Here is a 24,067-nt window from a genome sequence, read left to right as displayed (position 1 = left end):
AATTCGGGTTCCCGTTTGTCTTGGCATCTGTGTTGTACCTCGTCAATCTCAAGTTGTGATATCAATTGTCGTTTCTGGATATTGGAGCACTGAGTCACTAGTTGTTTAGTGGTTAGTGTTGAGTGTGGATATCGCTCCTTCCATTGCTCCCACATTCTCTTCATGTACCCCCTCTGACTTGGTTTACTGGAGTAGTAGCACTCCAACAGTGTTAGGTTCTCACATCTCGCCCATTTCCGCCTTGTTCCAGTAGCCCACTTCTCATCTAGGCGTTCTGGTTCCCCAACACCTGACGCAGACCTTGTTTGACCGGGCGACGTCTGAGCCGGCATCTCATTTGATTCTTTATCTCTCACCATGTTTATGAGGTAGGCGATATCGTCAAGGGTCTTGCCCACAGACCCACACTGGATGATGGTATGGCTCTGCCCCGACCAGGTCTCGAACCCGGGTCCCGCTGGTTGATAGTCTGGCGACTATCCTACTGAGCTATCCAGCCAAGATCCTGTGGGACTTCCAGATCCAGACTGACAAGATGGTGATGGCGACATTGTGGTGGTGGACAAACAGCAGAAGAAGGCCGTTGTAGTGGATGTAGCAATACCAAGCGATGGCAACATCAGGAAAAAAGAACTTGAGAAGCTAGAGAAATACCAGGGCCTCAAAGAAGAGCTTGAGAAGGCCTGGAAAGTGAAGGCCTCGGTGGTGCCCGTGGTCATTGGGGCACTTGGGGCAGTGACCCCCAAACTGGAGGAGTGGCTACAGCAGATTCCAGGAACAACATCAGACATCTCAGTCCAGAAGAGTGCAGTGCTAGGAACAGCCAAAATACTGCGCAGAACCCTCAACCTCCCAGGCCTCTGGTAGAGGACCCGAGCTTGGAGTGGGAGACCACCCGCGGAGGGTGAGAGGGGAATTTTTTTTATATATATGTATATATATGTATGTATATATATGTATATATATATGTATATATGTATGTATATATATGTATATATATGTATGTATATATATTAGGGGTGTAACGATTCATCGATACACATCGATTAATCGATAAAAGGCTCTACGATTTATTGGCATCGATGCTAAACGTAAACATCGATTTATATCGCCGTGTTTGACCTCGGACATTAGACGCGACTTTATTTTGAAATCCAGTTCATTGTTGCTTGCTTCCTCTTTCCGGGAGCGTCTTGTGTTGTGAGCAGAGCACGCACGTGAAAGGGGAGTCGACAATGTTAGGGTGGTGCTCACTGTAACTTATTTTGCAAGAACCACACAGGAGTCAAGCAAGTCATTTTAGACACCTGCCGGCGGAGAGTTCACTCGTCGCTGTGCTTACAGCGATGGTCGAATGAAGTCTGACTCAGGCCTCGTCAGGTGCTTATTTATTGAGAGAAACAGAGTGGGGTTGAAAGTGGGGGTGTGGGAACACACAGGATATGGTGAAGACGGTCCCCTGCTGATCAAAGCATAGCAGGGGACCTTTTACGACGTTCTGTAAACAAAGCAACTACAAAGCAGTACGCAGCGTGTTGTGTTGTGAGCAGAGCAGGCACGTGAAAGGGGAGTCGACAACTAGTACGCGGCTCCTGGGCTGGTGCTATGGCTAGTGTCCAAAAAGACGAGGAAATTGGCTCCCCTTTAGGCTTCAAGTCATTCTTTGGAAGCACTTTGGATTCCAAAGAAAAGATGACTCAACGGACAAATCACTTGCAGTTTGTAAATCCTGCCATGCGGTGATCAAATATTCAGGAAGCACAAATCTCGCCGCACATTTAAAGAAAAAACACGACATCAAAGTTCAGTGTTAAAATAAGCACTTTGTATACTACAATACTCTTGTAATTTCCTAAATAAAGAGTTTGCAGTACCTTGTTGATTTTGCGTATGAATTGTTATAAATCAGGATATTGTTCTATATTTTTTATTTAAAAAAAAAAATATATGTATCCATCGTAGAGCACTATATCGTGATGTATCGTGAATGAATCACAGCAGGGTTTAAGATATCGGCAAATATCGTATCGTGTTTCTTTGTATCGATATCATATCGTATCGTGACAAAACCCGCGATTTACACCCCTAATATATATATATGTATATATACATATACACACACACATATATACATACACATATATACACATACATAGATACATACATACACCGTTCTTTCCATGTATAATCAAAGTCAAAGTCAAAGTCAGCTTTATTGTCAATCTCTCCACATGTCACAACACACAAAGAGACCGAAATTACGTTTACTCTATCCCACGGTGACGAGACACCTAACACGATAGACATACATGTACGCGACACAATATAAAAACAAGAAGGCAAAAAGTCAAACAATCAATAGTAAGAGTGATGAATAAATAAAAAATAAACAGATAACACAATAAATAAGAGGAGCAAAATGGAGCCAGCAAGCATAGCGCAAAAGTAAAAAACATCATAAACAAAAAGGCACAAACAATAAATAATACCGTTTTTTCCCGTGTATAGTGCGCGAAATTTACCTAATTTATTGTCCTAAAATCTGGGGTGCGTAATATACATGGGTACAAAGAAAAAAAATTTTAAATTTTTTTTTTTTTTTTTTTTTAAAGAAAGTCATGGTACAACAAAACCAACAACAGGACTGACCGACAAAGTTGTGGAACAAAAAGACAGGGTGACATTACCAAAGACAGGAACAGAATGACAGTAACACATGCAATGATCCAACGGTGAGCGAGGGGCAGACAGGACTTAGATACAAAACACGTTACATCGATTGAGGTGACACAGGAAGAGAGGGGCGACGCGAACAGAAACTATGGCAACCTAGACACATAGCAAAACTGGGGACGAGACATGACAAATCTCCCCCGAAATAAAACTCACCTTTCTTCTTGTTTGTTGTCAATCGCGCATCGCATTCAGCCATCCTGGCCAACACACTTAGTCAGTAAAATACATAATTGACGACACATCGTTTGATGCGATGGTGCAATCCTTGAGGGTGTGTTATTGTCAAATATTGTTTGTTTTTAATCTCCATCGCGGACCGGACGCCATACGGAGGCCGCCATTACAGATGCGCAGAACAGATGCGCAAGACACGTCAGCTATATTAAGAGCGAGAGTTGTTTTCTTCCTATTAGTTTCAATTCACAGTTTAATTAGCAGTTTCAATCAGCAAATAACAAAATGCGTATTACAGGTAAAATTTTATTTCACAACACTTTGCCTTGTTCCTTTGGTCTCTGCTGTTCATCCTAAAACACAAAGGCACTCTTTAAGCAATGCGACAGTGAGCGCCCGGCGCGCTGCGGTTGCGCGACCGCACCAAATTAAGCTCCCTGCGCAGTGCGCACTGAGGTCCACTTAAATTTTAGAAAGTACATCAGGACTTTAAAAATATCTTCTAAATTTCAGCGACGGCTCTGTCACAATAATGCTACCAGCGCGGTGCAGTTGGGCGGTCGGCGGCGTGCTACGGTTGAGAGTTCTCTCTTGCGCTCTCTCTCTCGCTCTCTCTCGCACACACGCGCACACACGCACACGCGCACACACGCAAACCGGATATCATACGGAGGCCGCCATTACAGATGCGCAGAACGGATGAGCAAGACACGTCAGCTATATAAAGAGCGAGAGTTCAGTTCTCTACCTAAATCCGTATTACAGGTAATATTTTATTTCACAACACTTTGCCTTGTTCCTTTCGTCTCTGCTGTTCACTTCAAACACGCTCCATGCGACCGCAATGCTCTCGTATCAGACGCTTGATCGATCACCTGCTCGTTTGCTGTCCCGTGCGCGCACGGAGCGCGGTGGTGCGTTTACGGGCAGTCGGAGAAATCAACGCCAACAAAAAGAAAATTACATCCAGCCTAGTTAAGACCATACCAAAGACTATAAAAATGGGACCCATTGCCTCCCTGCGTGTGTGACGATCATTGGGACTTAAAAAAAAAAAAAAAAAAAAATTAAATTTTTTTTTAAAAAAAATTCATAAAAATTGGGTGCGTATTATACATGGGTACAAGCTTTTTTCCAGCATCAGCATGCCATTTTTAGGGGTGCGTACTATACATGGGGGCGCACTATACACGGAAAAAAACGGTAAGAGTAATAATAAATAATAAATAAACAGATAACACAACAAATAAGAGCCAGTGTGCATACAGACAGTACAGACAGTAAAAGTACAGGACGCTACGCAGAACGGGGGAGCGAGTTCGGGATCCTAACAGCCTGGAGTATGAAGCTGTTTGAGAGTCTGGTGGTGCGGGAGCGCAGGCTTCTGTACCTCTTCCCAGAGGGCAGAAGCTCGAACAAAGAGTGAGCGGGGTGACTCACATCACTCACAATCGTGGTCGCCTTGCGGGTGAGATGGGAGGTGTAAATGTCCTTCAAGGAGGGGAGCGAAGCACCAGCAATCTTACCAGCCGTGTTCACTATGCGCTGCAGGGCCTTCAAGTTGTAGTCAGTGCAGCCGCCACCCCAAACAGCAATACAGCTGGAGAGGACGCTCTCAATGGTGCCGCGGTAAAATGCAGTCATGACGGCCGGAGGAGCGCTCGCTCGCCTGAGTTTCCGCAGGAAGTACAGGCGGCGCTGGGCTTTCTTTGCCAGTGCTGCGGTGTTGGTGGACCAGGATAGATCCTCACTGATGTGCACCCCCAGGAACTTGGCACTGCTCACTCTCTCCACCACAGCACCGTCGATGGTCAGCGGCAGGTGTTGGGTGTGACCCTTCCGGAAGTCCACAACAATCTCCTTGGTCTTGTCGACGTTCAGCAGGAGGTTGTTGTCCCTGCACCACGTGGTCAGAAGGTCAACCTCCAGCCTGTATTGAGTCTCGTCTCCCTTGGTGATGAGACCGACCAGAGTCGTGTCGTCAGCAAACTTCACTATACGGTTGTCGCTGTAGGTTGCAGTGCAGTCATGCGTCAGGAGGGTGAAGAGCAGCGGACTGAGCATGCAGCCTTGGGGGGCCCCCGTGCTCAGCGTGATGCTGGCGGAGATTTTGTCGCCAACACGTACTACCTGTGGCCTCTGACAGAGGAAGTCCAGTAGCCAGTTGCAGAGGTAGGTACTGAGGCCCAGCGCGTCAAGTTTGCTGATGAGGCGTTGTGGCACAATGGTGTTGAAGGCAGAACTGAAGTCCACAAACAGCAATCTCACATACGAGTCCCTTCTCTCCAGATGGGTGAGGGCCGAGTGGAGGGCAGAGCAGATGGCATCCTCAGAAGACCGTTTGGCTCTGTACGCAAATTGGAAGGGGTCAATGGTGGGGGGGAGGACGGATCGGATGTGGTCCATGACAAGCCGCTCAAAGCACTTCATGATGATGGGCGTAAGTGCCACGGGGCGGTAGTCATTGAAGCAGGACGGAGCGGGTTTCTTCGGCACAGGTACGATGGTGGCAGCCTTGAAACACGACGGGACGATGGCCTGCTGCAGGGAAGTGTTAAAGATGTCCGTGAAGACATCCGTCAGCTCACCAGCGCAGTCCTTCAGCGCCCGACCGGGGATGTTGTCAGGGCCCGCCGCCTTACTGATGTTGATAGCGGCAAGCGCCCTCCTCACGCTGTCGGCGGAGAGGCACATAATGCGCACCCATGTATAATACGCACCCTAAAAATGGCATGTTGATGCTGGGAAAAAGCCTGTACCCATGTATAATACGCACCCAAATTTTGACTCCTACTTAAGTCCGTAAACGTAAAATTATTTCAGAAAAAAGATCATCTTTGGGAACAACCGGATGTTATTCTGCCGGTCAGTATCACTGCGCATGCGGTAGCAAACTCGATATCGAAGAAATATGTGAGACTCTCAACGGGATCACCAATATTTGAGTGATGTTCCAGTTATTTATTATCTTTCTGTGTGTTCACAATTGTCCTGGTGATCTTTCTGGTGATTTCTTAACTGGGCTGGATGTATTTTTTTTGTTGCCGCTGATTTCTCCGACTGCCCAGAAAGGCACCACAGCGATCAGTTAGGTTAAAATTAAGATTAAAGATTAAAGTCCCAATGATTGTCACACACACATCTGGGTGTGGTGAACCTTGTCCTCTGCATTTAACCCATCCCCGTGTGATTTTAATCCATCCCCTGGGGGAGAGGGGAGCAGTGAGCAGCAGCGGTGCCGCGCTCGGGAATCATTTGGTGATCTAACACCCCAATTCCAACCCTTAATGCTGAGTGCCAAGCAGGGAGGCAATTTTTAGAGTCTTTGGTATGAACCCACAACCTTCCAGTCTCAGGGCAGACACTCTACCACTATGCCACTGAGCTGGTATATGAAAACAAAAAGAGAGGAAAGTGACGTGCGGACATGTGAAAAAGGCTGCTCTGTATGGGAGAGAAGTTGAAGAAAAATAAAAACACCGTTGGAAACCAAAACTTGCCCCTCGTCGTGACTCGGAGCCGCAACAAATGTTTCGGATTTGTGTAGGGTACATTGTGACAGCAAGCAAGCAGGTGATCGAGCAAGCGTCTGATACGAGAGCATTGTGTTTGTATGGAGCGTGTTTGAAGTGAACAGCAGAGACGAAAGGAACAAGGCAAAGTGTTGTGAAATAAAATATTATCTGTAATACGTGTAGCTGACATAAGAAAATGCACTGATATGGAACGTTTGAGCCAGGCTCTGTTTCCAAGTGGGAACCAATTTTAGTTTTGTGTTAGCGGTTCCTTTTTGAGAGTTACACAAGGGCGAGTGTCTGATTTTGAGCCACGGGGTGGCAACGTTTTCCGTTTGTGTAAAAAAGGCCCCCCTTGTGGACGCCAAGTATGACACCCTTTACTGTGACTTTCTCCCTGCTGATGACGCATCGCTTCAACTAACGTTCAGCCAATCAGCGTACAGTTTGGGCTTGCGATATTACACTGTAGTAATTCTACCGAAGACCCCGCTCTAACAGCGCCGATTTAGTAATCCAACCTTGTACTCACAGCTGTCCGTTTTATGTGCGTCTTTGGCAAGTAAGAGACTGTATTATGTTCAATAATAACCATTGTGAACGTGTATATTGTTAGTGTAGATTCCTGTATGCGGCCATGCTAACGTGTAGCTTAGGCTTTGCCTTGCCTTGTAGGCCTCGATTTGCTATGTTTACGAAGCGCATGTTTCCGCGATTATATAAACAGTCTTTCAGTTGCCATTACTTGTAGCATTAGTTCGTCTCCTATGTGTAGCATAAGGGCTAAAGTACTGTTCTACACATGGTTTATTATGGTTAATTGGTTCGGGCCATACTCCCGTTCACTTGCAGTAGCGGTCACGTGACCCAAACTTTGGGTGCCACATACTGTAATGCGTTCTTGTGACCAATAGAGGAAGCTATTGCTCTGCAGATGGCATACACTTTCCCTGTTTCATGTATCGAGTCAGTTGAACAGCCAAATGGTCATTCCAGCAGGCCTAATGCCTATTTGGACATGTTTATTCCACGTTGGAAATGATTAGATAGTAAAGTAGAATGCAAACTCGTTCATGTTATTAATGTATATTGCATTGGAACCATAGTTGTACTCATTATGGTGTTTATTTCTGTTTCTCTAAGAACCACACATACACAAACCCTACATACCTGCAAACCTATGTTGCAATAAACCAGCTGTGAAGCAATAAAGAAATTGAGGGAAGACATCTGTGTGATTCTGACCGGTCACCCGATGCGAGCTCTACTCAACGATCCAGTATAATATATCATAGGAAGCCATTCCTTCCGTACAGTTTGCATAAACAAGTGATGAAGAATGCAAGGAATGCTTATTTTGTTTCTTTTCTGATAGCATTTTTGTTTATTGGTGAAACCAGAGTTTTGAAGATCTGTATTGTCAAGATTTACGTTTTTCTTCGTTTTCTCCCTCGAGCAAATGCGGCAATGAGGTAATCCTTTGTCATATTAGCTGTTAGCCATGCTATGTTATGTTAGCAAGAACATGACGAATGTGTTTTAAGTGCATGAGCAGATTTAAGTTATTTTGTGTGTAACGTTTATTGTTCTCCGTGACAACGTTTTATGTTAATAGTCTTTATGTCTTTTAGTTCTCACGGCATGTGTGTGGAGAAGGAGTTGAATAAATGCCCGTTTTGAAGAACTGCTTGTACGCCTGATTGACAAGAGGGAGTTACAGTGAGAACTCAGCCAGCCCGGCGCCAGAACAAGACGGTGTTCGGCAGAGCTACAAGCAAGTCACGTCACTCACCTCTTCCATCGGACAGATAAGAGACTGTACATTCACCTGCCTATACAAGTAGCTACCTGAGTCCAGAGAGCTTTGGGTGCCAGTCAACAATAAGTAAAACATTTGAACAAGTTAAATGTTTAAAGGTGGACTAGCCTCAATTGCTGTAAAGGGACCTACAAGTGCTAAATTGTGCAATGTTATGGTGATGTGTGCATGTTGTAAGGTTTAAGTGCTTGCTTATTTGCACCTAGTAATGTCTGACCATTCATAGCATTTGAAAACAAGTTCATTTGCGAACATTTAAAGGTGTAGAACAGGGGTGGGCAAACTACGGCCCGCGGGCCACATCCGGCCCACGGGACCGTTTAATCCGGCCCGCCAACCCTGAACAAATTGTATTATTAAACTTTTTTTTTTTGGTCATTTTGCCTGCAATGACTGCGTCTTCCCAGTAGATGGCGAAGCGCTCGCCTGCGCATTTACTACCGGAAGCCGTGTCAGAAAGCTCGGTGCACACTCACAAGTGCGTGTACGTACTCAGTAGTACGGACTTGGCGCACTCTCGCTCTATTCGTATCAGTCCCGAATTTAGAGCGTGGGCTTTGACGACAGCATTCTTATAATTCGTGCGCTGAGCTTTTAGATGCAGTTTTGCGCTAAAGCCACCCACAAACCTTCCCCTGGAATCCTTCCATTAAAATGAGTGGCCCGAAAAAAAGAAGTGAGTGCCGAATGTTAAAAAAGAGTGGCCAATTTGGCTCGACGTACGCGACGTGACGTTCAGCAACATCAACATCAACCCGTCACAGATCAAGGTAAACGGACCAACACCTCGGATCTCGGCTAAGAATTGCCACAACAAATTTTACTCCAGACTATGACGCACTAGCAAAAAAGGGAGACCAACAACACTGTTCCCACTGAAAATGAACGGGAGGCTCTCAAGTTTATTGTAAAAAAATGCATTTTGAATATGATTTGTACACATAGCAGGGATTGAAACTAGCGACCATTCTCATTTTCAAACAATGCAGGATGCTCAAGGACATTGATGCACCACCTATTTGCGACTAATCTTAACCTGTAAAGTTCTTAAGGCTTACTTTAAGGAAGTGTTTCCCGTTTCCTCACCTCTGTTACCAGGTGTTTGCGAGTTAAAACTCTGCTCTGATTTTCAGATACCCCTCACCGTGTTGCTGTTTTGATTACTTTATTTGGATGTATGCTTTCACCGATTCTTCAAGATGATATATTTGGTCAGAATGTTTGCCGTTTGATGTGATCTCATAAAATAAACATCTTTCATTAATCTGACCTGCAGGCACTGAAGTGATGGAGATTGTTATTCATAATAACAGTGTCGTATTTTACGAGAATCACTGATAGCAGTTTTTTAGTGAATTATTATTTTTTTAATGCTATTAATAAATGCATTTGTTTTCAAAAAACTTGTTTGGAATATCCATGCTTTACTACCTACTAAAGGCCAATATCTTTTATGCAATGACCTTTACAGGTCGCTTATATGACTTCACACAACGCCTACGTCCATCTGCTCCTGGTCCGGCCCTCCGGTCCAAATTTAGAACCCAGTTCGGCCCGCGAGTCAAAACGTTTGCCCACCCCTGGTGTAGAACAACATTTAAGTGATTAAGTCATTGCAATGAAAATTAAGTTTATTGTACATTTAGTCAATATATTAGACAGGTTGGTTGATAAAGTAAAGTACAGGAGTCAGTAGTAATTCAAGATAGCCTACTGTAGTCAAGTGATAAAACTATAACATCATTACATTAGTAAATCAGATTTATACTTGAGTTTAAAGAAAATCAGTTCATATAGCTTAAATTTCATGCAAAATCGTAATAAAAAAATAATAGATAAATTAATAATCTTAATAAATACTGAGTTCATGAGACTTCCTAAAAATAGATGTGTCCAAGATAGAAGGGATAACTCCAATCTTAGAATGCATTGAGGATGCTGATAGTGAGCAAGCAGATAAAACTCTTAAGGGGGAGACTGAAATAAGTAAAGGCAAACAACCTGCCCCAGAAGATGAAATAAGAAGAAGTGAAAGATCAAGAAAGCTCACTGAGAAGGGACAAGAACTCGAAGAGACTAAACTCAAAGGTCTCCAACATCGTTTCTCACGTACCTATGACAAGTGGAAGATTCTTGCTAAGAAATCAAGGAAGGAGATAGAGGGAGCCTCTTCTCAAGAGAACCTACAAACTCTCATCAACAAGATAAAAGAAGCATCAAATGATGTACAGCAGGCGTACGAAGACCTGCGCAAATGCATAATCCCTGATAAAGAGACACGCCGTCGAACAGACACCTGCGACACTGTCTCAAGGCAGATATTAGAGCATGCTTGGAATCATCTCCAAGACAAAGATAACGAGCAAGAAATAGAGTGGTTTGAGACTGGCTCTGTGTTCTCATTAGAAGTATCAGAAGCATGCAGTGCAAGCTCAAGATCATCACTCTCAAGTAAATCCTCATGTAAATCTTCAAAAATAAGTGAAGCTGCAGCAGAATTAGCAGCAAATGAAGCCACTTTGGAAGTCCAAGAGCAAGTGGAGCGTGAGGAACGTGAACTCAGAAACCTAGAAGCTGAGTACAGACAAAGGCTTGCATAACAAGAAAAAGAATGTGCTGCAAATAAACAGGTCTTGGAAGAAAAGCGCAGAAAGATAGAACGCTTAGAGACCATAAAAAAGATGAATGCCGCCAAGGCCAAACTAGAAGTGTATAAACAAGAACAAGGCTCAACCTCAGACTTGCTGGATCTATTCAAGGATTATAAGCCCAAACGAGAAAGGCTTACATTCGACTCAAAACCTGCTGTCACGCCACAACTAATCACAAGGATGCAATCTTCTATAACTACTCCCAAAGAGGATAGCACAACTGATTTCCCCAAGGTACTAGCAGAGTCCTTCAGTGTAAGCCGTCTCCCAGCACCAGAGCCTGCTGTTTTCAGTGGAGATCCACTAAAGTACAAGGGCTGGAAAATGTCCTTTCAAACGCTGATAGGCAGAAAGAATATACCAGCGAACAAAAAAATCTACTACCTACAAAAATATGTTGGCGGACCAGCAAGGAAAGCCATTGAGGGATACTTCCTTCTGGGAACAGATGCAGCCTATCAGACAGCGCTCGATGTCCTGGAAAAAAGATATGGAAGCTCCTTTATTATTGCTAAGGCTTTCAGAGATAAGCTGGCCTCATGGCCAAAGATAGGACCCAAGGAAAGCATTCAGCTACGAGAGTTCTCAGACTTCCTTCGAGGCTGTCAAGCAGCCATGTCGCAAATAAAGAGCCTGGAGGTCCTTAACGACTGTGGTGAAAACCAACGAATGCTCTCCAAGCTCCCCGACTGGCTTACAGCAAGATGGAACCGAAGGGTGACCAGGATGGAAAAGGAAAATGAGACTTTCCCCAGCTTCGATCAGTTCGTGGAATTCGTCACAGAGGAAGCCGATATAGCTTGTAATCCGATTACCTCCCTTCACGCTCTGAAGTCTGGAGATGGTGGAAAGGAGAAGCCACAAAAAACACGAAGTGTTGGTGCTAAGGTGCTAGCAAGTAGCTCTGAAGAGAAAACAGATGCTAAAGAATGTGTATTCTGTGAGAAGTCAAATCATGGCTTACAGACATGTCGAAAGTTCTTGAAAGAGACAACTGCAGAACGAGTCAAGTTTGTGAAAACAAACAAGCTCTGCTTTGGATGTTTGAAATCAGGACATCAGTCCAAGAACTGTGAGAAGAGAAGCATTTGTGAGACATGCAAAAGGAAGCATCCAACATGTCTACATGAAAATCGTCCAAGGGAAGACAATAGGAAAGAACAAGAGGTGACGAAAGAAAGGAGAGTGGGAGACGCTTTAAGAAAAGGGAGCGCACAAAGGAGAAAGAAGACTTATCAGAGTCTGAAGAGAAAGAAGAGACACCAGTAGAGGCAACAGCTAACAGAGTGGTGCAAGACAAGAGGAGCACCTATTCCTCCACAGTTGTTCCTGTATGGCTGTCCACAGCAAGTAATCCAGAGCAGGAAGTGCTCGTATACGCTCTATTGGACAACCAAAGCGACACCACCTTCATCCTGCAAGAAACGGCAGAAGTGTTAGTTACAAAGAAACAGCCTGTGCAATTAAAGCTCTCCACGATGTCATCCAAAAATACCGTCATCCAGAGTCAGAAGTTAACTGGACTGCAGGTCAGAGGTTATAATGAGACAAGGAAAATATCTCTCCCAGTAACCTACACAAGAGAGTTTAGTCCTGCAAACCTAAGTCATGTCCCCATACCTGAGACAGCAAGATCATGGCCTCACCTAGAGCACCTTGCCGGAGAGATCACTCCTTTATGTGACTGTGAGATTGGCCTGCTCATAGGCTACAACTGTTCTCAGGCCCTGTTGCCCAGAGAAGTGGTGTCAGGAAAAGTTAATGAGCCTTTCGCTTAACGAACAGACTTGGGCTGGAGTATAGTTGGCTGTGCAGATCCCTGCGTCGATTATGGAGATGCAATTGGAAACAGCCACAGGATCGTTGTGAAACAAGTGACTCCACACATTGAGTCACAGGCTTATCAACCAGGTGAAGTACGATACATATATCGAACACAAATCAAGGAAGTCATCACACCACCAGAAGTCATTAAGGCACTCGAATCAGACTTCAACGAAAGAGTAGCCGAAGATGCCCATATCTCACAGGAAGATCTACGTTTTCTATCCATAATGGAGGAAGGAATCAAAGCGAAGCCAGACGGACGTTGCGAAATGCCTCTCCCATTTAAAGAAGAAAGGCCAAGCCTGCCACAGAACAGAATCTGTGCAGATCACCGTCTCAAGTGTCTCAGAAAGAGATTGGAGAGGGACGAGCAATATCGGAAGGACTACAAGACCTTCATGAGTGAGATGATTGCACGCGGAGATGCAGAGAAAGTCACAGAACAACTTGACAAAAGCCCGTCCTGGTACATTCCTCATCACGGGGTGTATCACCCTCATAAACCTGGGAAGATACGGGTCGTGTTCGACTGCTCAGCCAAGTTCCAAGGCATGTCAATGAATGACCACCTGCTTACCGGACCGGAACTGACAAACACCTTGGTAGGCGTGCTCTGTCGCTTTCGCAAGGGTCCAGTAGCGATCATGTGTGATGTGGAACGCATGTTCCATCAGTTCCATGTCAGACCAGAGGACAGAGACTATTTGAGGTTTCTGTGGTGGGAAGACGGCGACCTACAGTCAGAACCAGCGGTCTACCGCATGAAAGTACATCTGTTTGGGGCGGCCTCATCACCCGGCTGCGCAAACTATGGCCTCAAACACATCGCTGCACAAGGACAAGGTCACTTCAAAGAAACATCCATTAGATTCATAGAAAGAAACTTCTATGTGGATGATGGACTAACAAGTGTGACAACTGAAGAAGAAGCAATACAGCTAGTCGCTGAAGCAAGAGAAATCTGCAGTAATGGCAAGCTGCAAATTCACAAGTTCATCTCCAATCGCCAGAAAGTACTTGCATCGATTCCCAAAGAAGAGTGTGCTGAAATAGTACTTAATCAAGACTTAGCCAAAGGCGAGCCGCAGATTGAGAGGGCTCTGGGTGTCGAGTGGTGTCGGAACTGGTCGGAGGCAAGACCAGTTCCAATTCAGAGTAGTGGTCAAGGAGCGTCCGCTCTCTAGAAGAGGAGTGTTGTCGATGGTAGCCTCTATTTTTGACCCACTCGGGTTTGTAGCACCTTTCATTCTCGTTGGAAAACAAATACTACAGCAGATGTGCCGTGACAAGATCGGATGGGATGAGCATTTACCTGATGATTTACGGCCACAATGGGAATCTTGGTTCCTAGACCTACAGAACCTCGCTGACATCAAGATTCAACGATGCTACCTACCAGACAGTTTCAAAGAGGTCCAAAGATATGAACTTCATCATTTCTCAGATGCAAGTGTCACAGGCTACGGAGAGTGTTCTTACCTGAGAGCAATAGACACATCCGGACAAATCCACTGTTCCTTGGTCATGGCCAAGGCAAGAGTTGCCCCCACGAAGGTAACTACAGTGCCAAGACTTGAGTTGTCCGCAGCTGTTGTTGCTGTGCGGACTAGCGACCTGCTGAAAAGGGAGTTGGAAATGGAAGATGCTCAGGAAATCTTTTGGACGGACTCAAAGGTCGTGCTTGGATATATCAACAACGACGCCAGAAGATTTCATGTATTCGTGGCCAACCGCATTCAGCGAATCAAGAACAGTACCAAGCCCAGTCAATGGAGATATGTGGCTTCAGAAGAAAACCCTGCAGACCACTCATCAAGGGGTCTCAGGGCAAAGGAGCTCATCGAGTCTAACTGGTTTACAGGCCCTGAATTTCTCTGGCGTGAAGAACTTCCCAGCGGAGACGTCAAGGTAGGAGAGATGTTAGCAGAAGACACTGAAGTTCGAAAGGCCTTCGTGGGCAAGACCTTGACGACGGAAGACTCACTGCTTGATCGCTTCCAGAAGTTCTCCAGCTGGATGATGTTAGTCAAAGCCATCGCTAGACTCAAACGACGTGTCAAAGAGCTCAAGGGTCTGACAGAAAGAATCAATGAAGCCACGAGTCTCGAAGAAAGAAAGGAACCAGAAATCAAGATCAATGAAATAGTGATTATAAAGGATGAAAATACACCAAGAAATGAATGGAAGCTGGCTAAGGTCACACAAGTGTACCCAAGTGAAGATGGTCATGTGAGGAAGATACAGTTATTGATCAGCGACTCAGAACTAAATGACATTGGAAAACGAGTCAACAAGCAAACCTACCTGGAGAGACCTATACATAAGACTGTGACCTTGCTTGAAGCAGAATGAGAGCCTCCAGTCTACCCTCTCTAGAGCTCCCTCCCCTAGCGCCAGCTAGCTTATGACCTAATCCTTAGTTATAGTTACCTTAATTATACTTACCTCAATTATACTTACCCTTTTTCTCTTAGTCCTACTCATCTCAGATAGTTGAAGAAAATCACAAGTGATTTGGTGGGAGTGTAGCTGCCATAAGAAAATGCACTGATATGGAACGTTTGAGCCAGGCTCTGTTTCCAAGTGGGAACCAATTTTAGTTTTGTGTTAGTGGTTCCTTTTCGAGAGTTACACAAGGGCGAGTGTCTGATTTTGAGCCACGGGGGGTGGCAACGTTTCCCGTTTGCATAAGCAAGTGATGAAGAATGCAAGGAATGCTTATTTTGTTTCTTTTCTGATAGCATTTTTGGTTATTGGTGAAACCAGAGTTTTGAAGATCTGTATTGTCAAGATTTACGTTTTTCTTCGTTTTCTCCCTCGAGCAAATGCGGCAATGAGGTAATCCTTTGTCATATTAGCTGTTAGCCATGCTATGTTATGTTAGCAAGAACATGACGAATGTGTTTTAAGTGCATGAGCAGATTTAAGTTATTTTGTGTGTAACGTTTATTGTTCTCCGTGAGAACGTTTTATGTTAATAGTCTTTATGTCTTTTAGTTCTCACGGCATGTGTGTGGAGAAGGAGTTGAATAAATGCCCGTTTTGAAGAACTGCTTGTACGCCTGATTGACAAGAGGGAGCTACAATACGCATTTAGGTTTAGAACTGAACTCTCGCTCTTTAGTATATAGCTGACGTGTCTTGCGCATCCGTTTTGCGCATCTGTAATGGGGGCCTCCGTATGATATCCGGTTTGCGATGGAGATGAAAAAAAACAAACAATATTTGACAATAACACACCATCAAGGATTGCACCATCGCATCAAACGATGTGTCGTCAATTATGGATTTTACTGACTAAGTGTGTTGGGCAGGATGGCTGAATGCGATGCGCGATTGACTAAACATAGGTAGAGAACTGAACTCTCGCTCTTTATATAGCTGACGTATCTTGCGCATCCGTTCTGCGCATACTGTCATGGCGGCCTCCGTAGGATATCCGGTCTGCGATGGAGATTAAAAAACAAACAATATTTGACAATAACACATCATCAACGATTGCACCATCGCATCAAACGATGTGTCGTCAATTATGAATTTTACTGACTACGTGTGTTAGGCAGGATGGCGCGAATGTGATGCGCGATTGACAACAAACAAGAAGATAGGTGTGATTTCAAGTTTTATTTCGAGGGAGATTTTCTTCAAAAATTGTTGTACCCATGCATAATGCGCACCCCAGATTTTAATACAATAAATGGAAAAAGACGGTACTAAAGCTATTTATTGCAAGAGAGTGTGCACGCTGCTAGGCAGCCATATTTAGATCTCAACACTCCATGAAAACATTCACCTCATGATCCACGAGGCACATTTGAGGTAGTAGCACACGTACAAGCACACGTGTAAATGAGACGTATGTTACATTTTTGATAAAGGGAGCAGGAGGAGCCTCACCTCACGCCACCTAATGCTAAACACGGCTGCTCAGGGAGTTTTTGTGACATATGGCCGAGCGTCACCACACTGAGTCGTGCACTAGTGACTCTTATTCCAAACACGCCTTGATGCAACACAAATGTGCAACAGCGGGTTTTCGTTCTACTTGGCCGTTGTGGATTTGATTTATTAATTTATTTGCTTTGCCCCTTGTTACTCCATAGATATCTGCATATTTACAGAGATGTTGTCGTGGTGTCATGCCATCTGTAATTCTTTTCATCAAAGTCAAGTCAAAGTCAAAGTCAGCTTTATTGTCAATCTCTCCACATGTCACAACACACAAAGAGACCGAAATTACGTTTTTCTCTAACCCACGGTGACGAGACACATAACACGATAGACATACATACATAGTAAGAGTGATGAATAAATAATAAATAAACAGATAACACAATAAATAAGAGGAGCAAAACGGAGCCAGCAAGCATAGCGCAAAAGTAAAAAACATCATAAACAAAAAGGCACAAACAATAAATAATAAGAGTAATAATAAATCATCAGATAACACAACAAATAAGAGCCAGTGTGCATACAGACAGTACAGACAGTAAAAGTACAGGACGCTACGCAGAACGGGGGAGCGAGTTCAGGATCCTAACAGCCTGGAGTATGAAGCTGTTTGAGAGTCTGGTGGTGCGGGAGCGCAGGCTTCTGTACCTCTTTCCAGAGGGCAGAAGCTCGAACAAAGATCTTTCCAGAGGGCAGAAGCTCGAACAAAGAGTGAGCGGGGTGACTCACATCACTCACAATCATGGTCGCCTTGCGGGTGAGATGGGAGGTGTAAATGTCCTTCAAGGAGGGGAGCGAAGCACCAGCAATCTAACCAGCCGTGTTCACTATGCGCTGCAGGGCCTTCAAGTTGTAGTCAGTGCAGCCGCCACCCCAAACAGCAATACAGCTGGAGAGGACGCTCTCAATGGTGCCGCGGTAAAATGCAGTCATGACGGCCGGAGGAGCGCTCGCTCGCCTGAGTTTCCGCAGGAAGTACAGGTGGCGCTGGGCTTTCTTTGTCAGTGATGCGGTGTTGGTGGACCAGGAGAGATCCTCACTGATGTGCACCCCCAGGAACTTGGCGCTGCTCACTCTCTCCACCACAGCACCGTCGATGGTCAGCAGCAGGTGTTGGGTGTGACCCTTCCGGAAGTCCACAACAATCTCCTTGGTCTTGTCAACGTTCAGCAGGAGGTTGTTGTCCCTGCACCACGTGGTCAGAAGGTCAACCTCCAGCCTGTATTGAGTCTCGTCTCCCTTGGTGATGAGACCCACCAGAGTCGTGTCGTCAGCAAACTTCACTATACGGTTGTCGCTGTAGGTTGCAGTGCAGTCATGCGTCAGGAGGGTGAAGAGCAGCGGACTGAGCACGCAGCCTTGGGGGGCCCCCGTGCTCAGCGTGATGCTGGCGGAGATTTTGTCGCCAACACGTACTACCTGTGGCCTCTGACAGAGGAAGTCCAGTAGACAGTTGCAGAGGTAGGTACTGAGGCCTAGCGCGTCAAGTTTGCTAATGAGGCGTTGTGGCACAATGGTGTTGAAGGCAGAACTGAAGTCCACAAACAGCAATCTCACATACGAGTCCCTCCTCTCCAGGTGGGTGAGGGCAGAGCAGATGGCATCCTCAGAAGACCGTTTGGCTCGGTACACAAACTGGAAGGGGTCAATGGTGGGGGGGGAGAACGGATCGGATGTGCTCCATGACAAGCCGCTCAAAGCACTTCATGATGATTGGCGTAAGTGCCACGGGGCGGTAGTCATTGAAGCAGGACGGAGCGGGTTTCTTCGGCACAGGTACGATGGTGGCAGCTTTGAAACACGACGGGACGATGGCCTGCTGCAGGGAAGTGTTAAAGATGTCCGTGAAGACATCCGTCAGCTCACCAGCGCAGTCCTTCAGTGCCCGACCCGGGATGTTGTCAGGGCCCGCCGCCTTACGGATGTTGATAGCGGCAAGCGCCCTCCTCACGCTGTCGGCGGAGAGGCACAGGGGCAGCTCGTGTGAAGGGGGAGTGGCCTTCAGCGGGCAAGTGCTGTTCTGAGCGTCGAAGAAGAAGCGGTTGAGGTCATTGAGCAGACGGACGTCGCCTTCACAGCTCTGCGGCGCGGGCTTGTAATCCGTGATGGTCTGAATGCCCTGCCAAAGGCTCCGTGCGTCCCTGCTGTCCTTGAAGTGGGCTGTAATTTTGCACGAGAACGCCCTCTTTGCTTCTTTGATGCCCCGGGACAGGTCGGCCCTCGCAGTCCTCAAGCCAGCCTCATCCCCTGCTCTAAAGGCTTTGTCCCTGGCCCTCACCAGCCTGAAGACAGCCCCTGTCAGCCATGGCTTCCGGTTAGCCCGAGTGACGATGGATTTTGAGAGAGTCACATCATCAATGCACTTCCTGATGTAGGAGGAAACAGAGTCAGTATACTCCTCAATGTCTGTCCGATCGCCGCAAGTGGCAGCCCTCCTAAACATGTCCCAGTCAGTAGAGCCAAAGCAGTCACGCAGTGCATCAGAGGCACCCTCAGGCCACACCCGTACCTGCTTGCGAACCGGCCTGGACGGTCTCACCATTTGTCTGTATGCGGGCAAAAGTGATATGGTCAGAAAGTCCAAGATGGGGGAGGGGGCGGCTTTGGAAGTTCCTTTATGCGAAGAGTAGACCCAGTCCAGGAAGCTGTCGCCACGCGTAGGAAAATTAACATGCTGGTGAAGCCTCGGAAAAACAGACTTCAGGTTAGCATGATTAAAATCCCCAGCGAAGATGGTGAAACCGTCAGGGTGCACTGTCTCTTGTTTCATCCAGTGTGAAATAGGCCCAGACTCACTCTCTCTCTGGCTAGGTCTCTCCCTTTAGCCATCTCAGGCTTCCCTGCTTGTATCACCTGACACACTTGCATGAAGGACAATGATTCATTAAATTGACTGAAGCTGGGATTTTCAACTGGTGGTTCAGGACCCAAATGTGGATCACATCATCTGTCTGGTTACAGACCTGTCATGATTCTTATTTTGGGGTTATTCCGAGGCACATTTAATGGCGGCAGATGTGCGCTGAATTGTTTAACATGGGTTGGAATGTGATTGGTCAATTGAGACTACAGCCACTTTCTCAGCTATAAGAGGGTGTGCACACTTGTTCAATCACATTATATCCATTATATCCACTTCCCCTCTTTATATGATTTCATTTATTTCCCCTCAATGGAATTGTGTGTATCCTGCCCTCCAAATATGTTGAATATCCGAAGACAGTAAGCTCAACCACTTTCACTCATCAATACTCTGAATGCCAGGTTGAAGGTTGACTCCAGGTTTAATAACAAGGAAAAGGGAGAAACTGGGAGAATACAAACCACATTGTATAATCAGTCATACGAACTAAATGAATTAAATCGATATGAAATCTCAATCATGCTTTTATCCTATTGTCTAACATCACAGAAAACTATCATTTCAGAACGCAAAAGATCTATTTTGATCCATAATAACTTAAAAAAGATACATACCAACGATGCCTTGTATAACACAAAATGTAGGTAGTAGTTTTGCCGAACTGCAGGAGAGAATAGAACAAGCGGGGTTCTCTTTCAACACTGTGCTGAAACCTGCGCTTACTTCCTGATTCTAGTCACGTGACCTACTCTGTCTTAACACGGATCACAGACTACAAAGACAATGAAAGACATGACAGTGTGGACACACAATCCAATCGATGACAATAAATTGTGAATTAAGTGTTTTAGACCCCGATGTGTGAGCCACATTTTGAGTAACAAAACGTCAGATGAAGGCCTGATAAAGAATACATTGAAGAACAAAACAGGACTGAATGATATTCCATGAGGCACATTTAACATGTGCGGCTTTCTTTGAGAGTGACTTTCGTTTGTTTTTGGTGCCATGTTTTTTTCCCCCTTTGTTTGTATTTTTTAATTGTTACCATGCAGAGAGGAGACATGAGTAGAGCTGATTCACGGCTTTTTATAAATTACTTAAACTGAATGTGAGGGCCGGCGGCTCGGTGGCACACTGGGTAGCACGTCCGCCTCACAGGTAGGCGGGTGCGGGTTTGATTCCACCTCCGGCCCTCCCTGTGTGGAGTTTGCATGTTCTCTCTGGGCCCGCGTGGGTTTTCTCCGGGCACTCCGGTTGCCTCCCACGTCCCAAAAACATGCTTGGTAGGCCGATTGAAGACTCCAAATTGTCCCTAGGTGTGAGTGCGAGTGCAGATGGTTGTTTGTCTCTGTGTGCCCTGCGATTGGCTGGCAACCGGTTCAGGGTGTCCCCTGCCTACTGCCCGATGACGGCTGGGATAGGCTCCAGCACTCCCGCGACCCCCGTGGGGACTAAGCGGTTCAGAAAATGAATGGATGGATGGATGTGAGGGCACAATAAAACAGCTCAGCATTGCAGCTGATACTTTTCCTGCAGGCTTTGTCAGATCCGTGCAAAAATGTTGGAAGCTGCTGCACTCTTGTGGACAATATAGTGATGTACCGTGCTGTGTTTAGAACCAGGATGCATCTGACCAGATGCACGAGCATCATAAAGTCATGCTAATTATACCTCGAGATATACTCCAGCAGAGGCGTAGCCAAGCCGGGGCGAGCCGGCGCCCCGGTTCGGACTCCCTGCGCCCCGGTTGAAAAAAATCGAGCTTTTTCGATTCTTCATTTTCATGCCGTTTTTTTCTTTCAGTCTTGCGCGAATGTGCTTGCGCTATTCTATGTGCGCGATGTTATCCATTCACCGTTTGCCTCCCTGACCCGGATGGTGTTTTAGCGATCAGCGAACGGCGTGGGTGATGTTAGATTTTTTTTCCTGTGGGCGTGCGCCCCTACTGGAAAAATTCCTGGCTACGCCTCTGTTAACTCCAGTGTCCTAAGCTACAGAACAACATCGCGGTAAAATCTTGAAGTTGTCAACTGGACACATTATTGTTTTTTCTTGTTATTGTGATAAAGGTACGGCATAAATTGTCCAGCAGTCTTGAAGGTCTTGAATCCACACAAAATGCAAATCACCCATCACTTCCACTCCAACTTGATTTATATGCTAAACAAGTGAAGCTGCTTTTTGCCTTTTGCTCCCCCTTGACGCGTCATCTTGTTCCAGCAAATTATATGACGGGAAAAAAGTATGACAGGCCAGGCGGTGCAATAAAAGTGTCATTTTTCACCTCCTCTATAAACAGCTCCTAATGTTGAGATGAGCCATTGCCTATTAAGGGCTCCATCCAGCCGGTGACATCAGTAAACAGAGCAGGCGAGCGCTCTACATGAGCAACAGCTGAGCCAATGAGGAGCGCCTTGTCTGGTGTCTGGAGTAGCTCGGCCCTTTGTGACCCAGTTAGACAAAACTGGTTAAGGATAAGCCTGGGAACAGATGACATTTATTTAGCTGCCTTGGGAGGCACAAACCTTGGGTTTGGACTCGGGGAGGTTTGATCATGATGATTAAAGAGGTTATAGGGGATTTATTAGGGGATGAGTCAAACAAAAACAGTGCCGTAATGCACATCCATGAATATATGTGTGAATGGTATTGCACCACTTGTATCGAGATACTCATCTATACACACACTTCTAGCATAATCAAATGCATGCATTTAAAACACCAGATTGTGCAGTATAGTGGGCACACTGCCCCCATGTGGATAACAGGAATAATGCAATATAAATACAGCGCAGCGCTTCAGCAATCCATTTTTAGTAGGCTACTAGTCAATTCTTATCCATCTGTTCTTACTCACACTTTCCTAGATAACTACATATACTTAAAACGCACGCTTATTATTTTAAAGAAATATACATTTGTGCAGGATTTATTGTAAAAAACTAACTATTATCCTTGCTTTCCCACTCTGTCATCCTTTCTCCGGTCTAGTGAGCTTTTAAAGTACATTTAATATAGATATTTGTAAATTATCACCTGACACAAACTCAAGTCATTGACCTGAGGGACACATTTAGCAGTAAAAACTGAACCCACAACTTTATTCCCAGCACCACCAAACAAAAGTGAGGAAAATCAACATGCCTATTATGTAACATTCATATGGCCAGGCTTATTTTTTTTTAAATTATAATAATAAATAATTATCTTCTGAATTCTTGCCAAGATGATTTTATCCAACAACTGAGAATGTGAAATAGTAGTTCAAATTTAGTGTCAGGCACTATGCATTACGGTATATATGGAATGTCCATGGGGTGGCACTGCAAAGTTTCCAATAATAAAGAGCCTTTTTTAAAAAAAATGTTAAAACAACAGATCAGCTGTACTGGCTGCCTAAGTGAAGGCCGCTAATGTCCTTTCGTCCTGCTGTTAGGAGAACAGGATGATGGATTCAACCCGTCCACTTGCCAAATTCACAATTCGGTTCCACATAGCGAGTGCATCTAATCTGTCGTATCATTTTAACTGCTTTTCAACTCAACCTTTTTCCATTGCGCTTAAATGTTAGATTTACCTCGTTCCATTCCTCAGCCCTTTGCGCATTTGATGCACAACTGACATCATGCCCAACACAATAGACAGGAGGACAATGAAATGTTTCTTCTTTTAAAAGAAAGAGAAGCCTTTTGGGACATTGATGGCTCCAATGAACGACACCTTATAAAATGTATCTTGGCTTGTCTGTCCTGTTGAAAATACAGACAGATTTTGTGAGTGCGCGGGAAAATTACATCATCCCATCTGAGATTGATTTTCAAAACAGTTTGGGAGGTAATTTGAGTGATTTATCGTCACTGATGATTTGTGTGCTTATTAGATGTAATGTGTGTATTGTTCTCTTTATTTCTATCACTGTGGGGTACACAGTATAACATAATTAACGAGGACATTCTCAAAATGAATGGACTTGTAATCAAATAATTTAGTCTCTGGAGTGCGGGCCTACACATCAAGTATGACTAAATAATACGATTTTTCTTTGCCATTGCCAAAGCATTATTGGCAAATACAGTGCCTTGCGAAAATATTCGGCCCCCTTGAACCTTTCAACATTTCGCGATAAAAGATATAAAAGTTTAATTGTTTGTCAAGAATCAACAACAAGTGGGACAAAATTGATTGGATAATTTAAACTTTTTTAACAAATAAAAAACTGAAAAGTGGGGCGTGCAATATTATTCGGCCCCCTTGCGCTGATACTTTGTAGTGCCACCTTTTGCTGCAATTACAGCTGCAAGTCGCTTGGGGTATGTCTATCCGTTTTTTCTTTCTTGCCCATTCTTCCTTGCAAAACAGCTTGAGCTCAGTGAGGTTGGATGGAGAGCGTTTGTGAACAGCAGTCTTCAGCTCTTTCCACAGATTCTCAATTGGATTCAGGTCTGGACTTTGACTTGACCATTCTAACACCTGGATACGTCTATTTGTGAACCATTCCATTGTAGATTTGGCTTTAAGTTTTGGATCA

At 45.1% G+C, this 24,067-nt stretch overlaps 2 protein-coding genes across 11 annotated transcripts; one reads left to right on the top strand and one right to left on the bottom strand.

Moving 5' to 3' along the window:
- The first annotated feature begins 6,622 nt into the window (after positions 1–6,622).
- On the top strand, positions 6,623–16,203 carry LOC133146722 (uncharacterized). Of its 10 annotated transcripts, none has more exons than XM_061270722.1 (3): positions 6,624–6,987; positions 7,826–7,897; positions 8,057–16,196. In XM_061270722.1, exon 3 carries the CDS (start codon positions 10,926–10,928, stop codon positions 12,162–12,164), a length of 1,239 nt encoding a protein of 412 aa, XP_061126706.1. In that variant the 5' UTR covers positions 6,624–6,987; positions 7,826–7,897; positions 8,057–10,925; the 3' UTR covers positions 12,165–16,196. The 10 variants fall into 10 exon arrangements, 9 of the variants coding, with proteins under 9 accessions (XP_061126707.1, XP_061126706.1, XP_061126708.1 ...); XM_061270720.1 differs by having other exon boundaries at positions 6,625–6,987; positions 7,801–7,897; XR_009711413.1 differs by having other exon boundaries at positions 6,628–7,897; positions 8,057–15,560; positions 15,720–16,196.
- A 1,676-nt stretch (positions 16,204–17,879) lies between these two features.
- Positions 17,880–22,095, bottom strand: LOC133146904 (uncharacterized). The gene is made up of 3 exons (XM_061270981.1): positions 22,065–22,095; positions 20,151–20,268; positions 17,880–19,039 (listed from the first exon to the last, which is right to left on the bottom strand). Exons 1-3 carry the CDS (start codon positions 22,093–22,095, stop codon positions 18,319–18,321), a joined length of 870 nt encoding a protein of 289 aa, XP_061126965.1. The 3' UTR covers positions 17,880–18,318.
- Positions 22,096–24,067: the final 1,972 nt, after the last annotated feature.

The sequence above is a fragment of the Syngnathus typhle genome, linkage group LG22, assembly GCF_033458585.1.
Source record: "Syngnathus typhle isolate RoL2023-S1 ecotype Sweden linkage group LG22, RoL_Styp_1.0, whole genome shotgun sequence".
Taxonomy (NCBI): domain Eukaryota; kingdom Metazoa; phylum Chordata; class Actinopteri; order Syngnathiformes; family Syngnathidae; genus Syngnathus; species Syngnathus typhle.
This window is presented reverse-complemented; position numbering and strand designations above follow the sequence as displayed.

Coding starts and splice junctions, on each gene's coding strand:
- LOC133146904 (XM_061270981.1), bottom strand. CDS start 22,095: ATGATCAAACCTCCCCGAGTCCAAACCCAAG. Junction 20,269..22,064: donor TCCCCGAGTCCAAACCCAAG/GTTTGTGCCTCC, acceptor TCACGTGACTAG/AATCAGGAAGTAAGCGCAGG. Junction 19,040..20,150: donor TGTTATACAAGGCATCGTTG/GTATGTATCTTT, acceptor CTCCTACATCAG/GAAGTGCATTGATGATGTGA.
- LOC133146722 (XM_061270723.1), top strand. CDS start 10,926: ATGAATGCCGCCAAGGCCAAACTAGAAGTGTATAAACAAGAACAAGGC.